This window comes from Chiloscyllium plagiosum, chromosome 12 (genome assembly GCF_004010195.1).
Source record: "Chiloscyllium plagiosum isolate BGI_BamShark_2017 chromosome 12, ASM401019v2, whole genome shotgun sequence".
Classification (NCBI taxonomy): Eukaryota; Metazoa; Chordata; class Chondrichthyes; order Orectolobiformes; family Hemiscylliidae; genus Chiloscyllium; species Chiloscyllium plagiosum.
Genome location: NC_057721.1, coordinates 86,778,927 through 86,791,920, shown reverse-complemented (window position 1 = coordinate 86,791,920; position 12,994 = coordinate 86,778,927). Strand labels below are relative to the sequence as shown.

Below are 12,994 nucleotides of genomic sequence, written 5' to 3'. Positions count from 1 at the left end.
GGCTGTGGCTGGGCCCTGGGTACCTGACGATGGAGGCCGTGGCTGGGGCCTGGGTACCTGACAGTGGAGGCCATGGCTGGGCCCTGGGTACCTGACTGTGGGGGCTGTGGCTGGGCCCTGGGTACCTGACGATGGAGGCCGTGGCTGGGGCCTGGGTACCTGACAGTGGAGGCCATGGCTGGGCCCTGGGTACCTGACTGTGGGGGCTGTGGCTGGGCCCTGGGTACCTGACGATGGAGGCCGTGGCTGGGCCCTGGGTACCTGACAGTGAAGGCCATGGCTGGGCCCTGTGTACCTGATGGTGGAGGCTGTGGCTGGGGCCTGGGTATCTGACTGTGGAGGCTGTGGCTGGGCCCTGGGTACCTGACAGTGGAGGCTGTGGCTGGGCCCTGGGTACCTGACGATGGAGGCCGTGGCTGGGGCCTGGGTACCTGACTGTGGAGGCCATGGCTGGGCCCTGTGTACCTGACGGTGGAGGCCATGGCTGGGCCCTGTGTACCTGACTGTGGAGGCCGTGGCTGGGGCCTGGGTACCTGACTGTGGAGGCCATGGCTGGGCCCTGTGTACCTGATGGTGGAGGCCATGGCTGGGCCCTGTGTACCTGACTGTGGAGGCCGTGGCTGGGGCCTGGGTACCTGACAGTGGAGGCTGTGGCTGGGGCCTGGGTATCTGTCGGTGGAGGCTGTGGCTGGGCCCTGGGTACCTGACGGTGGAGGCCGTGGCTGGGCCCTGGGTACCTGACGGTGGAGGCCATGGCTGGGCCCTGGGTACCTGACTGTGGAGGCTGTGGCTGGGGCCTGGGTACCTGACTGTGGAGGCCATGGCTGATAGCCAAGTTCATTACTCATGAGGATGGCCTCAACCGGGACCTTGGGTTCATGTCACACTACAGCTGGCTCCACTACACTGTACACTGTCTCTTATAAGCACACTCTTATATACTCACACTCTTATATACTCACACACTCACGCAGACTCTCTCTCATTCACATGCTGTCTCTCAGACATACAAACATACATCCCTCACACTCACACCCATGCACACACCCTCTCACAGACTTATACTCCATCTCACTCGCACACACACAATACTCCATCTCACTCGCACACACACACACACTTTATCATGCATGTACACACATAAACACTCTCTCTCTCTCATGTGCATGCATACATATAAGTCTATGGGGTGAATTTGCATTTGCAGAATTATATTTGCAGATATATTCTATTTTGCTCAAAAAGTACACAATCTGCAGGCAGTCAATCCATGCAACAGTTTATAACTTCCTACTTTGGAAATAGAAGCAGTCTGACTCAAGGTTGGGATGCAGACAGGCTGTAACATCGCATCTTTAATACATTGTCTGAGCTGAGATGTCACCTTTTTTTATAAAACTTATCTTGCGAATGTGACTTAAAGAAGTCCTGGGATTTACATATTAATGAACTGAAACCTGCAACCCATTCTAAAAGATGAAAGACTTAACAGCAATCCAGGTTTGTTCAGTATATCATTTCAGCCATATGACACTGTAATCTTCTGCTATAAATTGTGACTTATGATCCTGCTTCACAGCTACCTGATGAAGGAGCAGCGCTCCGAAAGCTAGTGCTTCCAAATAAACCTGTTGGACTGTAACCCGGTGTTGTCTGATTTTTTTTTAACTTTGTCCACCCCAGTGCAACACCAGCACCACCACATAATCCTAGGCAGTAAATCTTAGGCTGATCACATGGATGAAGTTTCAGTGAATGAACATTTCAGAGATGGTGACCAAACTGTAAGTTTCAAAGTCATTGTGAGAAAATATAAAGTGGTGCAGAAATTAAGCACCTAAATTGGGAAAAGGCCAATTTCAATATCATGAGACGGGATCTGGCAAGCATAGACTGAGAGCAACTACCTGCATGTAAGTCTACCTTTGGAAAGTGGGAGTCTTTTAAAAGTAGTATTAAGAGCAAGAGCATTACCAGGGAAAGAATAGGGTCTTGTGGAGACTAACAGCAACATCTGTGTGTGGAGCCAGAGATTGTGAGCGAGGTATGAAATTAATATTTCTCATCTGTATTCACAGAAGTGAAAGACATTGTTGCTGGGGATTTCACTTGAGATGTTGAGATTCTGGAACATGTTAAGATTAATAAGAAAGAGGTATTAGATATTTTATCTGGCATAAAGATGCGTAAATTGCCATTGCCTGACAGGATGTATCCAAGGCTGCTTTGCGAGGCAAGGGAGGAGATTGCTCCTCCTTTAATACTTCCCTGGCCACAGGTGAAGTGCCAAGTAACTTGAGGATAGCTAATGGGATTCCTTTGTTCAAGAAGACCAGCAGAGATAGGCCAGGTAATGACAAACCAGTATGTCTGATGTCAGTGGTAGGGAAATTATTGGGAAAAATTCTGCAGTTCCGAAATAAAAGAGACCATGGAATCCAAGAAATTTGGTAAACTCAATCCAAAATTGCCTGTTGATTGGAGACAAAGAGTGATGGTGGAGGATTGTTTTGTGGTTGGAAGCCTGTGATCAGCTGTGTACCATAGGGATTGGTGCTGGGACCCTTATTGTTACTTATGTGCATCAACGAGTTGGACGTGAAGGTGGAAGGTATAGTTACTAAGTTTGCAGATGACATGAAAATTGGTGGTGTTGTTAATCATAAGGAGGATGATCTTAGGCCAGCCTGATATTGAGCAGCTGGTAAATTGGGCAGAGCAACGACAGATGGAATTTAATCCTGATATGTATGAGGTGATGCATTTTGGGAGGTCTGGTAAGGGAAGGATATACACAATGAGTGGTAGGTCTTTCGGAAATATTGAAAAAAAGTGGCACCTAGGTATACAAGTTCATGGATCCCTGAAAGTTTCATCATAGGTAGATAGGCTGGTGAAGAAGGCATTTGGGATACTTGTTTTAATTAGCCAGAGCATAGAATATAGGAGCAAGGAAGTCTTGTTACAACATTATAAAACATAGGTTAGGCCACAGATGGAATAATGTGTGCAGTTCTAGTCACCACACTATTGGAAGGATGTGAACACACAGGAAAGTGTGCAGAGGAGATTCATCAGGATGTTGTTTGGGAAAAGTCTCAATTATGAGGAGAGACTGGATAAGGCTGGGTCTGTTTTCCCTGGGCTGGGATTGGGGGTAGATGTGGGTGTAGGGAGATGGAGAAGAAATCTGATTGGAATATATAGAGTTATGAAAGGCATAGACACGTTTGATCATCAGAATCTCTTCCCTATGGCAGCTGTGCCTGAGACCAGAGGGTATAAGTTTAAAGTGACAGGTAAGTGTTTGAGGTGGGATCTGAGGAAAATGTTTTCACCCAGAGGCAGGTAGAAATATGGAATGCACTGCCCGAGAAGGTGGTGGAGTCAGGTACGTTCGCAGTTGGGTAAGAAGCATCTGAGCACTTGGAAAGTGGTGACAGCATCAGTCCTAGTCAGCATGGATTCACTGAAGGGAAATCTTCCTGACAAATCTTCTGGAATTTTTCAAGGATGTGACTATTAGAGTGGACAAGGATGAATCAGTAGATGCAGGAGAAAATTATTGCAGATGCTGGAATGTATGCTGAAAACAATAAATGCTAGAGATCACAGTGGGTCAGGCAGCATTCATGGAGAGAGGGCAAGCTAAGATTGTGAGTCCAGATATCTGGGCTTCCAAAAGGCTTTTGGCAATGGATCTTCTTCAGAGTGGCAGGCAGCGACGATTGGGGTGCCACAGAGTTCATGCTGGGACACCAGCCGTTCTCAATATACATTAATGATTTGGATGAAGGAATTGAAAGCAATATCTCCAAATTTGCAGATGATACTAGGCTGGATGACAGTGTGTGCTGTGAAGAGGATGCCAAGAGGCTGCAGGGTGACTTGGACAGACTGGCTGGGTGGGCAAATACTTGGCAAATGCAATATAATGTGGATAAATGTGACATTATCCACTTCGGTCACAAAAACAGGAAGGCAGATTATTATGATAGCAGTTTAGGAAAAGGTGAAGTGCAATGAGACCTGGGTGTCATGGTGGAACAGTCACTGAAGGTTGGCCCGCAGGTGCAGCAGGCAGTGAGGAAAGCTAATGACATGCTGAGAGGACTGGAGTATAGGAGTAATGATGTCTTGCTGCAGTTATACAGGACATTGATGAGGCCACACCTTGAGTATTTTGGTTTGAGGAAGGACATTCTTGTTATTGAGAGAGTCCAGTGAAGGTTCATCGAACTGATTCCCAGAATGGCAGGACTGACATATGAGGAATGACTCAGGACAAGACGAAATGGATGGTTGTTGACTTCAGGAGGGCATAGAGCGACCACACTCTGCTGGACATCGACGGTTCCCCCATGGAGATCATGAAGAGCACCAAATTCCTTGGCATACATCTGGCGGAGAATCTCACCTGGACCCTCAACATCAGCTCCAAAGCCAAGAAAGCCCAGCAGCGTCACTACTATCTGTGCAGACTGAGGATGGCCCACCTCCCACTCCCATCCTCACCACATTCTACAGAGGGTTCATTGGAATCATAGAATCACAGAATCCTTACAGTATGGAAACAGGCCTTTCGTCCCAACAAGTCCACACCAACCCTCTGAAGAGTAACCCACACAGACCCATTTCCCTACTACTCTGCAGTTATCCTAGACTAATGCACCTAACCTACACATCCCTAAACACTACGGGCAATTTTGCATGGCCAATCCACCTGACTTGCACATCTTTGGATTGTGGGAGGAACCTAAGCACCTGGAGGAAACCCACACAGACACAGAGAAAATGTGCAATCTTCACACAGACAGTTAGCCAAGGCAGGAATCAAACCCGGGTCTCTGGCGCTGTGAGGCAGCAGTGCTAACTAATGAACCACCGTGCCGCCAATGGAGAGTACCCTGAGCTGCTGCATCACTGCCTGGTTCGGGAATTGCACCGTCTCGGATTGTAAGACCCTACAACGGATAGTGAAGACAGCTGAGAAGATCACCAGGGTCTCTCTCCCCTCCATTTTAGAGATATACTCTACACACTGCATCCTAAAAGCTAAGAGCATTGTTGAAGATCCCACACACCCATCACTTAAACTCATCTCCCTCTTGTCATCTGGCAGGAGATACCGGAGTATTCGGTCTCTCACTGTCAGACCGTGCAACGGTTCCTTCCCCCAAGCCATCAAGCTCCTTAACACTGTATGATTGGACTCTTTCCCGTCTGAAATTCTTTGCACGACTTTGAATTGCTGCGAGTAAAATGTCTATTATTTGTCATTCTTCTCTTACACTGTAACTTGTGTATTTTGAACTTCTTATGCACTTTATGCCATGTACGAGTGTGTAATTTGTGCTGGAGGAACACTGTCTCATGTTTACTGTATCAGTTGTATACGGTAGAAATGACAAATAAAAGCTACTCTACTCAGTCGATTGGGCTCGTACTCACTGGGTAGAAGAATGAGAAGGGATCTTATAGAAACAAAAAATCCTGATGGGTCTGGAAAGGCTCGATAAGGAAAGAATATTTTCGATGTTGGGGAAGTCCAGAACTAGGGATCATAGTCTACGAATAATGAGGAGGTCATTCAGGACTGAGTTAAGGAAGAATTTCTTCACTGAGGGAGTTGTGAACCTGTGGAATTCTCTCCCACAGGAAGCTGCCGAGTCCAGTTCATTAAATATATTCAAGAGGGAGCTGTAGTGGCCCTTTCAGCTAAAGGACTCAAGCAGTATGGAGAGAGAGCGGGAATGGGATACTGAGATTGCATGTTCAGCCATGATCATATTGAATGGTGGTGCTGGCTCGAAGGGCTGAATGGCCTACTCCTACACTTATTTTCTATGTTTCTATGAATGAATACTTAAAATGTCAGGGCACAGTAGGCTGTGGACCAAGTACAGGAAAATGGGATGACTGGTTGGATGTTTGTTGATCGGCATGGACATGGTGGGCTGAAGGGCCAGTTTCTATATTGTACGACTCTATGAATATCCCAGCCTTGATTAATAGGAGCAAAAAAGTATAACAGCAATGACGTGTTACTGAATTGATACAAGATAGTTGTTAGACCTCAGCTGGAGTATGGTGTACACATTCTAGGAAGAATGTGAATGCATTGAAGTGTGCAAAACACATTTACAGAAATGGTTCCAGGTATGTGACACTTAAATTATGAGGATAGGCTGGAGAAGTTGAGACTCCTTCTTGGAGTTAAGACTAAGAGGAGATTTGGTTGAGGTTTTCAAAATCATGAGATTTGGATAATGTAGATAAGAAACTATTAACATTTGTAAAAAGATCAAGAAGAAGGGTTTAAAGTGATTTGCAAGGTTTGCAGATGTGATGTGAGGAAAAAAAAATCCTTTTATGCAAATAGCTTGGATCAGAATTGCATTGCCTGGAATTGTGGTGGAGGCGGAGTCAATTGAAGCTTTTAACAGGCAGTATTTCAATTTAAACAATATGCAAAGTTATGGATAACGCTGGCGAATAACACTAAGTCATAATGCTCAATGGATAGCTGGTGTAGATACTATCAGCTGAATGGGCTTCTTTGACATCCAAACAACCCTGTGATTCAGTAAAGAGGATACTCAGTCTACATTTGGCCTCTACCATGCATAGCAGATCCCATTCTGAGTAATGAGTACACACCACTAAATTATAAACTTCTGCTTCACCTGGAAGAGTTTTAGGAGCCTTGGGCAGTGGGGAAAGTGGAGGTAAAAGGTCGAAAGGAACAAAGATAATCGAGGGCTTTGCCAACCACAGTGGAGGGAAATCCCCTGTGGATGAGAAACAAGATATGTCAGAAGTGTTAATGTGCAGGTATATAGTTACAGAGGTCTACAGTGCCGAGAAGGGTCCTTCACTCTACCAAGTGAAGGAAAGAGTTCTAAAACAAGTACCTTATTAATCTAATACCATTTTCCAGCAATTGGCTCACAGTTTTGTACACCTGTCATTGCAAGTACACATCTAAATACTCTTTAAATATTATCAAGATTTCTGCCTCTACCAAACTTAAAGGCAGTGAGTTCCAGATTCTCACCAACATCTGGGTGAAAAGAGTTTTCCTTACATCTCCTCCAAATCTCCCACTACTTTACGTAAATCTGTGTCCCTTGGTCAGTTATCCCTCCACCAAGGGGAAATGTTCCTTCCTGTCTACTATCAATGCCCCCAATAGTTTTATGCACCTCAGTCATGCCTCCCTTCCGTCTCATCTGCTCCAAGGAAAACACCCCCAGTCTGTCCAATCTCCCTTCATAATTGAAACCCTCCAGCCCAGGCAATATCCTGGAAAATCTCTCCTCTATCCCTCTCTAGTGCAATCACATCCCTCCTATAATGTGGATCCCAGAACTGCACACAATACTCTAGCTGTGTAAAAACAAGGACTGCAGATGCTGGAAACCAGAGTCTATTTTAGAGTGGTGCTGGAAAAGCACAGCAGGTCAGGCAGCTCCTTGGATGCTGCCTGACCTGCTGTGCTTTTCCAGCACCACTCTAATCAATACTCTAGCTGTGGTCTAATCAACATTTTATACAGTTCCAGCATAACCTCACTGCTCTTGAACTCTATTCCTTAGCTTAAAAAGACAAATGTCCTATATGCTTTCTTAGCCACTGTATCCACCTGCCCTGTTACCTTAAGGGACTGGTGGACATGCATACCAAGGTCCCTTTTATCGAATTGCTTCCACGGGGCAAACTGTACATCTTGTATTTTTATATATATATATGTAAAAAATGCCTTGGGATTTTCTTTAATCCTTTTTGCCAAAGACATTTCATGGCCACCTGCCAAATTAGTTTAAACCCTCTCGAGTGAAACCAGCAACTTTCCCTGCCAGAATATTGGTGCCCCTCCAGTTTAGGTGCAACCCGTCCCTCTTGTACAGGTCCCACCTGTCCTGGAAGACAACACAATGATTCACATTTCTGAAGCCTCCCCCACACCTACACCAGCTCTTTAGCTACTTATTTAACTGTACTATCTTCCTATTCCTAGCCTCAGTGGCACATGGCACTGGGAGTAATCCTGAGATGACCATCCTAAATTGCTTATTATAATTTTCTGGTTTTAATTGCAGCTGGTGAATTCTGATTTTGATTTGTATATTTTGTCCTCTGTCTGCAGGGTTTCTGTTCCTGGTTGACCACACTCTATCACATGAGGTAAGTTAAACTCTAATAATCTGTGAATGTAGGGAGCTGACCATGTGATAACACAGCAGTGTCAGCATGGGTTATTGGGGCATTTTTACCAGTTCAAGAAAAATAAAAGCTACTCCAAAAGGAAGACTGCTTCTGAAGAAGAAGAGAAACTAGTAAAATGGCAAACAAATGAACAGGATGTTGAAGAGCCATTTGAATTAAGAAGCACTGGGGAAGGAAAAAAATGGCAGTGGGTGAGGAGGCAAAGAGGAAGATGAGGAAAAACATTCCTAAGTAATATAATATGAGCATTATAGGAAATGAATAACAGAAAATACTAGAAATACTCAGTAGGTCAGGTATCACCTGTAAAAGAGAAACAATTAACATTTCAGATAAGCAACCTTTCATCATCTCCAATATCTTCAATATTTTGCTTTTGAATATAAAGTATTCTCTGAGGACACTTGGTGCAGTAGAAATGGCAGAGGATAATCTCTGGATTAGAGTCATAGAATGTTTCAGTACAGAAGAAAGCATTCAACCTATTCTGTTTGTACTGGCTCCCAAAGAGCTATCCAGCGAGTCCCATTCAAAGCCCTCTAAATTCAACACTTTCAAATATATAACCAGCTCTTTTTTGAAATCTTCTCTGTGAAGTAGAGTATGCTGGGGATGGGCTTTGAAAGGACTGTGTGCGTATGTGACTAAAAGCATATAATTGGGGGTGGGCTTCTGAGGGAATTGTGTCTACAGATCATCGAGAGTGTAAAAATCTGCTATACATTTTGTTCAGGGAGAGACGGTGTGGTCAAAATCCGTAGTTAGGGTTAAAGGCACATTGCCTTTCTCAGAAGCTTTTGTTCAATAAACTGTGTCTTATCCACTGCTAAACTGGAATTTGTGCATTACTTTACCTACAACAAATTACCTACAACAAATGGATTCTGCCTCCACTACTCTCCCAGGGAGTGCTTTCCAAATCCTAATAACTCTCTGAGAAGAGGTTTCTCCTCATCCTACTCCTAACTCTCTCGCTGACAATCTTGAAACTGTAACCCCAAGTTACTGACATACCAGCTATTGGAAACAGAATATTTGTATTTACCCTGCGTAAAGAACCTACGCAGAGAGTTGTGAATGCGTTGCCAGCGGTGGTGGTGGAAGCAGAGTCGTTAGGGACATTTAAGCGACTGCTGGACATGCACATGGATAGCATTGAGTTGAGGGGTGCGTAGGTTAAGTTATTTTACATTAGGATTAATGCTTGACACAACATCGTGGGCCAAAGGGCCTGTTCTGTGCTGCACTTTTCTATGTTCTATGTTCTATGTTATTCTCCTTGCAGCAGAGAATAATCCCAGTTTCTTTCTTTGTATCTAAAATCACTCATTCCTGATATCATTTTAGTAAATCACCTTTTCACCTTCTCCAGGACTGTCACATCCTTACTTAAATAAGCTGCCCAACTGAATGTAATACCCCAAATATGCTCTGACCAATGATTTGTAGAGATGCTTATACATGCTATATCTCTTTTTACAAACCCAAGGGTCCTGTAAGTCGATCTTAACAACTGTTTCAACTTGCCTGGTCAGCTTCAGAGAATTATGCATTGAACCCCAAGGTCTTTCTGTTCCTATACTCCCCTCAAAGTTGTACCATTAAGTTTGTATTGTATCTATATGTTTCTTCTATTAAAATGTATTATCTCACATTTCTTTGCATTGAAATTCATCTGCCAGGTGCCAGAAATAGCTCAGTGTCATCCTCACAATTCACTTTTCTCTCTAGCTTTGTATCATGGGCAAATTTAGAGACTTTTCCCTGAACACCCATCTCCAAATTATTTATATAAATCAGAAAAAGCAATGCTCCCAAATGCTGATTTATGGGGAGGTGATTGCCTAGTGGTATTATCGCCGGACTGTTAATCCAGAGATCCAGGTAGTGTTCTGGGGATCTGGGTTTGAATCCTGCCATGGCAGATGCTCAAGTTTGAATTCAATAAAATTCTGGAATTGAGAGTCTGCTGGCGACCATGAAACCACTGTTGATTGTTGGGAAAAATCCATCTAGTTCACCAATGTCCTTTTAAGAAAAGAAACTGCCATTCTTACCTGGTCTGGCCTACATGTGACTCCTGCCCCACAGTAATGTGGTGTACTCTTATCTGCCCTCTGGCAATTTGGGATGGGCAATAAATCCTAGCTTAGGCAGTGATGCCCTCATTTCATGAATGAATGTAGGAAAAAGTAATCTTGAGGGACACCACTTCCAACTTGTCTCCAATCTGAGAAATGCCCGTCTATACCTACCTGCTGTTTATGTCTTTTAGCCAACTTCTAATCAATTCTGCCAAGGACCCATCAATACCAAACATTTGTAATTTGCTCACCGACTTGCCATGTCACATTGTATGAAATGCTTTCCGAAAGTCCAAATATACAACATCGACATCATTTCCTTCATCCATTACCTGTGTCACCTTGTCAAAGAACTCAATTAAATTTGTCAGACATGACCTGCCCTTGACAAAGCCATGTCGACTATCTAGTATTAACTTATTTTTCTCTGTGTGTATTATTGACTTTATCCCGTATTATGGCCTCCATCCGTTTTCCCACAATTGATGTGCAGCTGACAGGTCTGTAGTTTCCTGGCTTATCCTTTGCCCCTTTCTTAAACTTTGGCATCACATTTACAATCCTCCAGTCCACCAGGACACATCCTGTCTACAGAGAGAGGCTTGGAAACTTTCTGTCACTGGGTTTATTATATGATAGGTAAGGAAAAATATGGTGGGAGGATGAACTGAAGATAGTGATGGAACTGTCTTTGCTTGGTACTCACTTGGTGTTTTTGATTTAAGGGACGATGAGATTCAGTACAAGTGTGGACTCGATGCCATTATCTACCTCTCATTTCAACGACACATCCTGGTCCTCCTCACTGTGGTCTGTGTCCTGTCCATCGCCATTGTGCTTCCTGTCAACTTCTCTGGGGACCTGTTGGGTAAGGCGTTCTGGGACAGGGCGACATGGGCAAGCAGTTTGGAGCAGGGCCTCAGGCTCCAGGACATTGGCGCAGGAGATGTAACTTCAACAGGGACTAGTGAGATTGTAGGGACAGCTCTGGGAAAATGTGGGGTATGGGAGGCAAGGAAGAGTAACATGAAGATAGTGGGATAAAAAAAGTGTGGGGACATTGTTAAAGATAGTGTCAAACTCAAAGAAACAAATAGAAATGAGCAAAAATGGGCAACAGATCAGAACAGGGAGAAAGTGAGGACTACTGATGCTGGAGATCAGAGTTGAAAGTTCAGTGCTGGAAAAGCACAGCAGGTCAGGCAGCATCCGAGGAGCGGGAGAATTGACGTTTTGGGCATAAGCCCTTCATCAAGAAATCTCCTCGGATGCTGCCAGACATGCTGTGCTTTTCCAGTACCACACTCTCGAAGCAGATCAGAACAACAAAGAATAGCTAAAATTAATAAAGAGGAGAAAATTTGAATAGCAGAAAAAGCTAGCTAGAAGTATGAACACAGATAGAGCTTGTTTGTCTGTCTTAAAGAAGAATTAACAAAGTGAGATTAGTCCTATAAAAGATGAGTACGGGGAATGAAGTTTGGGAAATAAGGAGATGGTAGATGAATTGAGCGGTTATTTTGTATAGCAATATTTCAGGAAGTGGAGGGAGCTGGTAACTCAAGGAAATTAGAACGTGTTTGAGCAGCAATACGACAAGTGCCTGGGTCCAGATTGACTTCATTATAAGCTCTTATATTGATTATGATCATTTTCTTTTAAATATAAATTTAGCTTTGAAATTTTCCTCCATTTATTTTACACATAATCAAAAGATCCACTTATTTTATAAGTTATGGCTATAAATGAATCTAAAATGGGTTTTGAAAAGAGGAAATCAAATGATATTTTCTTTCCTTGCCCCAGCCATCAACATGTTCTTTTGTCTTGACCGTTTCCACTGGGGGGTCAGAGTGGCACAATGAAAACCTGAATGAACTGTGGATGCTGGAAATCAGAAACAAAACCAGAAATTGCTGGAAACACTCACCGGGTCTGGCAGCATCTTTGCAGAGAAATCAGAGTTTTTTAATAGATATTTTTATTGGAAATTTTACAAGTTTACAAAAATAAACAAAACTCTCAAGTACAAACATTGATATACAATTAAATCTCAAATAAATAATAACCAAAATTTAACAAAAGAAAGATGCCAAGAAAGAAAAAAAACAAAACTCAACTAACTACTAATCTAACCTACAACTAACCAGAGTGTATATTTAAGTCTCTTACATTATTCAAATAAGAGAAAGAGAAAAAAACTAACGGATAACACAGAAATTGGGTCGTGAGATACATGCTCGGAATGTGTTAACATCAAATGTAATAAAACCCGTATTCGTGCGGGATTCCTCTCCCAAGGGGCCCCGGACCAGCCAGGTTCACCATCTCAATTAAATAAAAGCCCTTGTTAGGATAGCCGAAATATCTGTATTTACATAATTCAAGAAGGGCTGCCATATTTTATAAAATAATTCGGTCTTTCGGTGCACCATATTTGTAAGGAAGTCAAGGGGAATACATTCCATAATTAATTTGTGCCAATTTGAAAGTCCAGCGGAGCCCTCAGCCACCCAGTTTACCAAAATATTTTTCCTTGCACTGAAAGAGAGAATAGAAAATAATCTCTTCCCATACGTGTCCAGGGAGGGTAAGTTCGAAAAGCCCAAAAGGAGAGATACAGGGTCCACTTTAATTTCCGTTCCTAAAATTTCTGTCAGGGTACTTGCTACTTTAGTCCA

At 43.5% G+C, this 12,994-nt stretch overlaps 1 protein-coding gene across 4 annotated transcripts in view; it reads left to right on the top strand.

Annotated features, from left to right (window-relative positions):
• Window positions 1-12,994, top strand: part of tmem63c (transmembrane protein 63C) — a 312,913-nt gene that overhangs the window by 70,812 nt on the left and 229,107 nt on the right. For all 4 annotated transcript variants that reach the window (XM_043701473.1, XM_043701472.1, XM_043701470.1 and 1 more), the window contains 2 exons: window positions 8,150-8,187; window positions 11,039-11,181. In XM_043701473.1, the coding sequence (XP_043557408.1) occupies window positions 8,150-8,187; window positions 11,039-11,181 (181 nt within the window). The remainder of the gene's footprint in view (window positions 1-8,149; window positions 8,188-11,038; window positions 11,182-12,994) is intronic.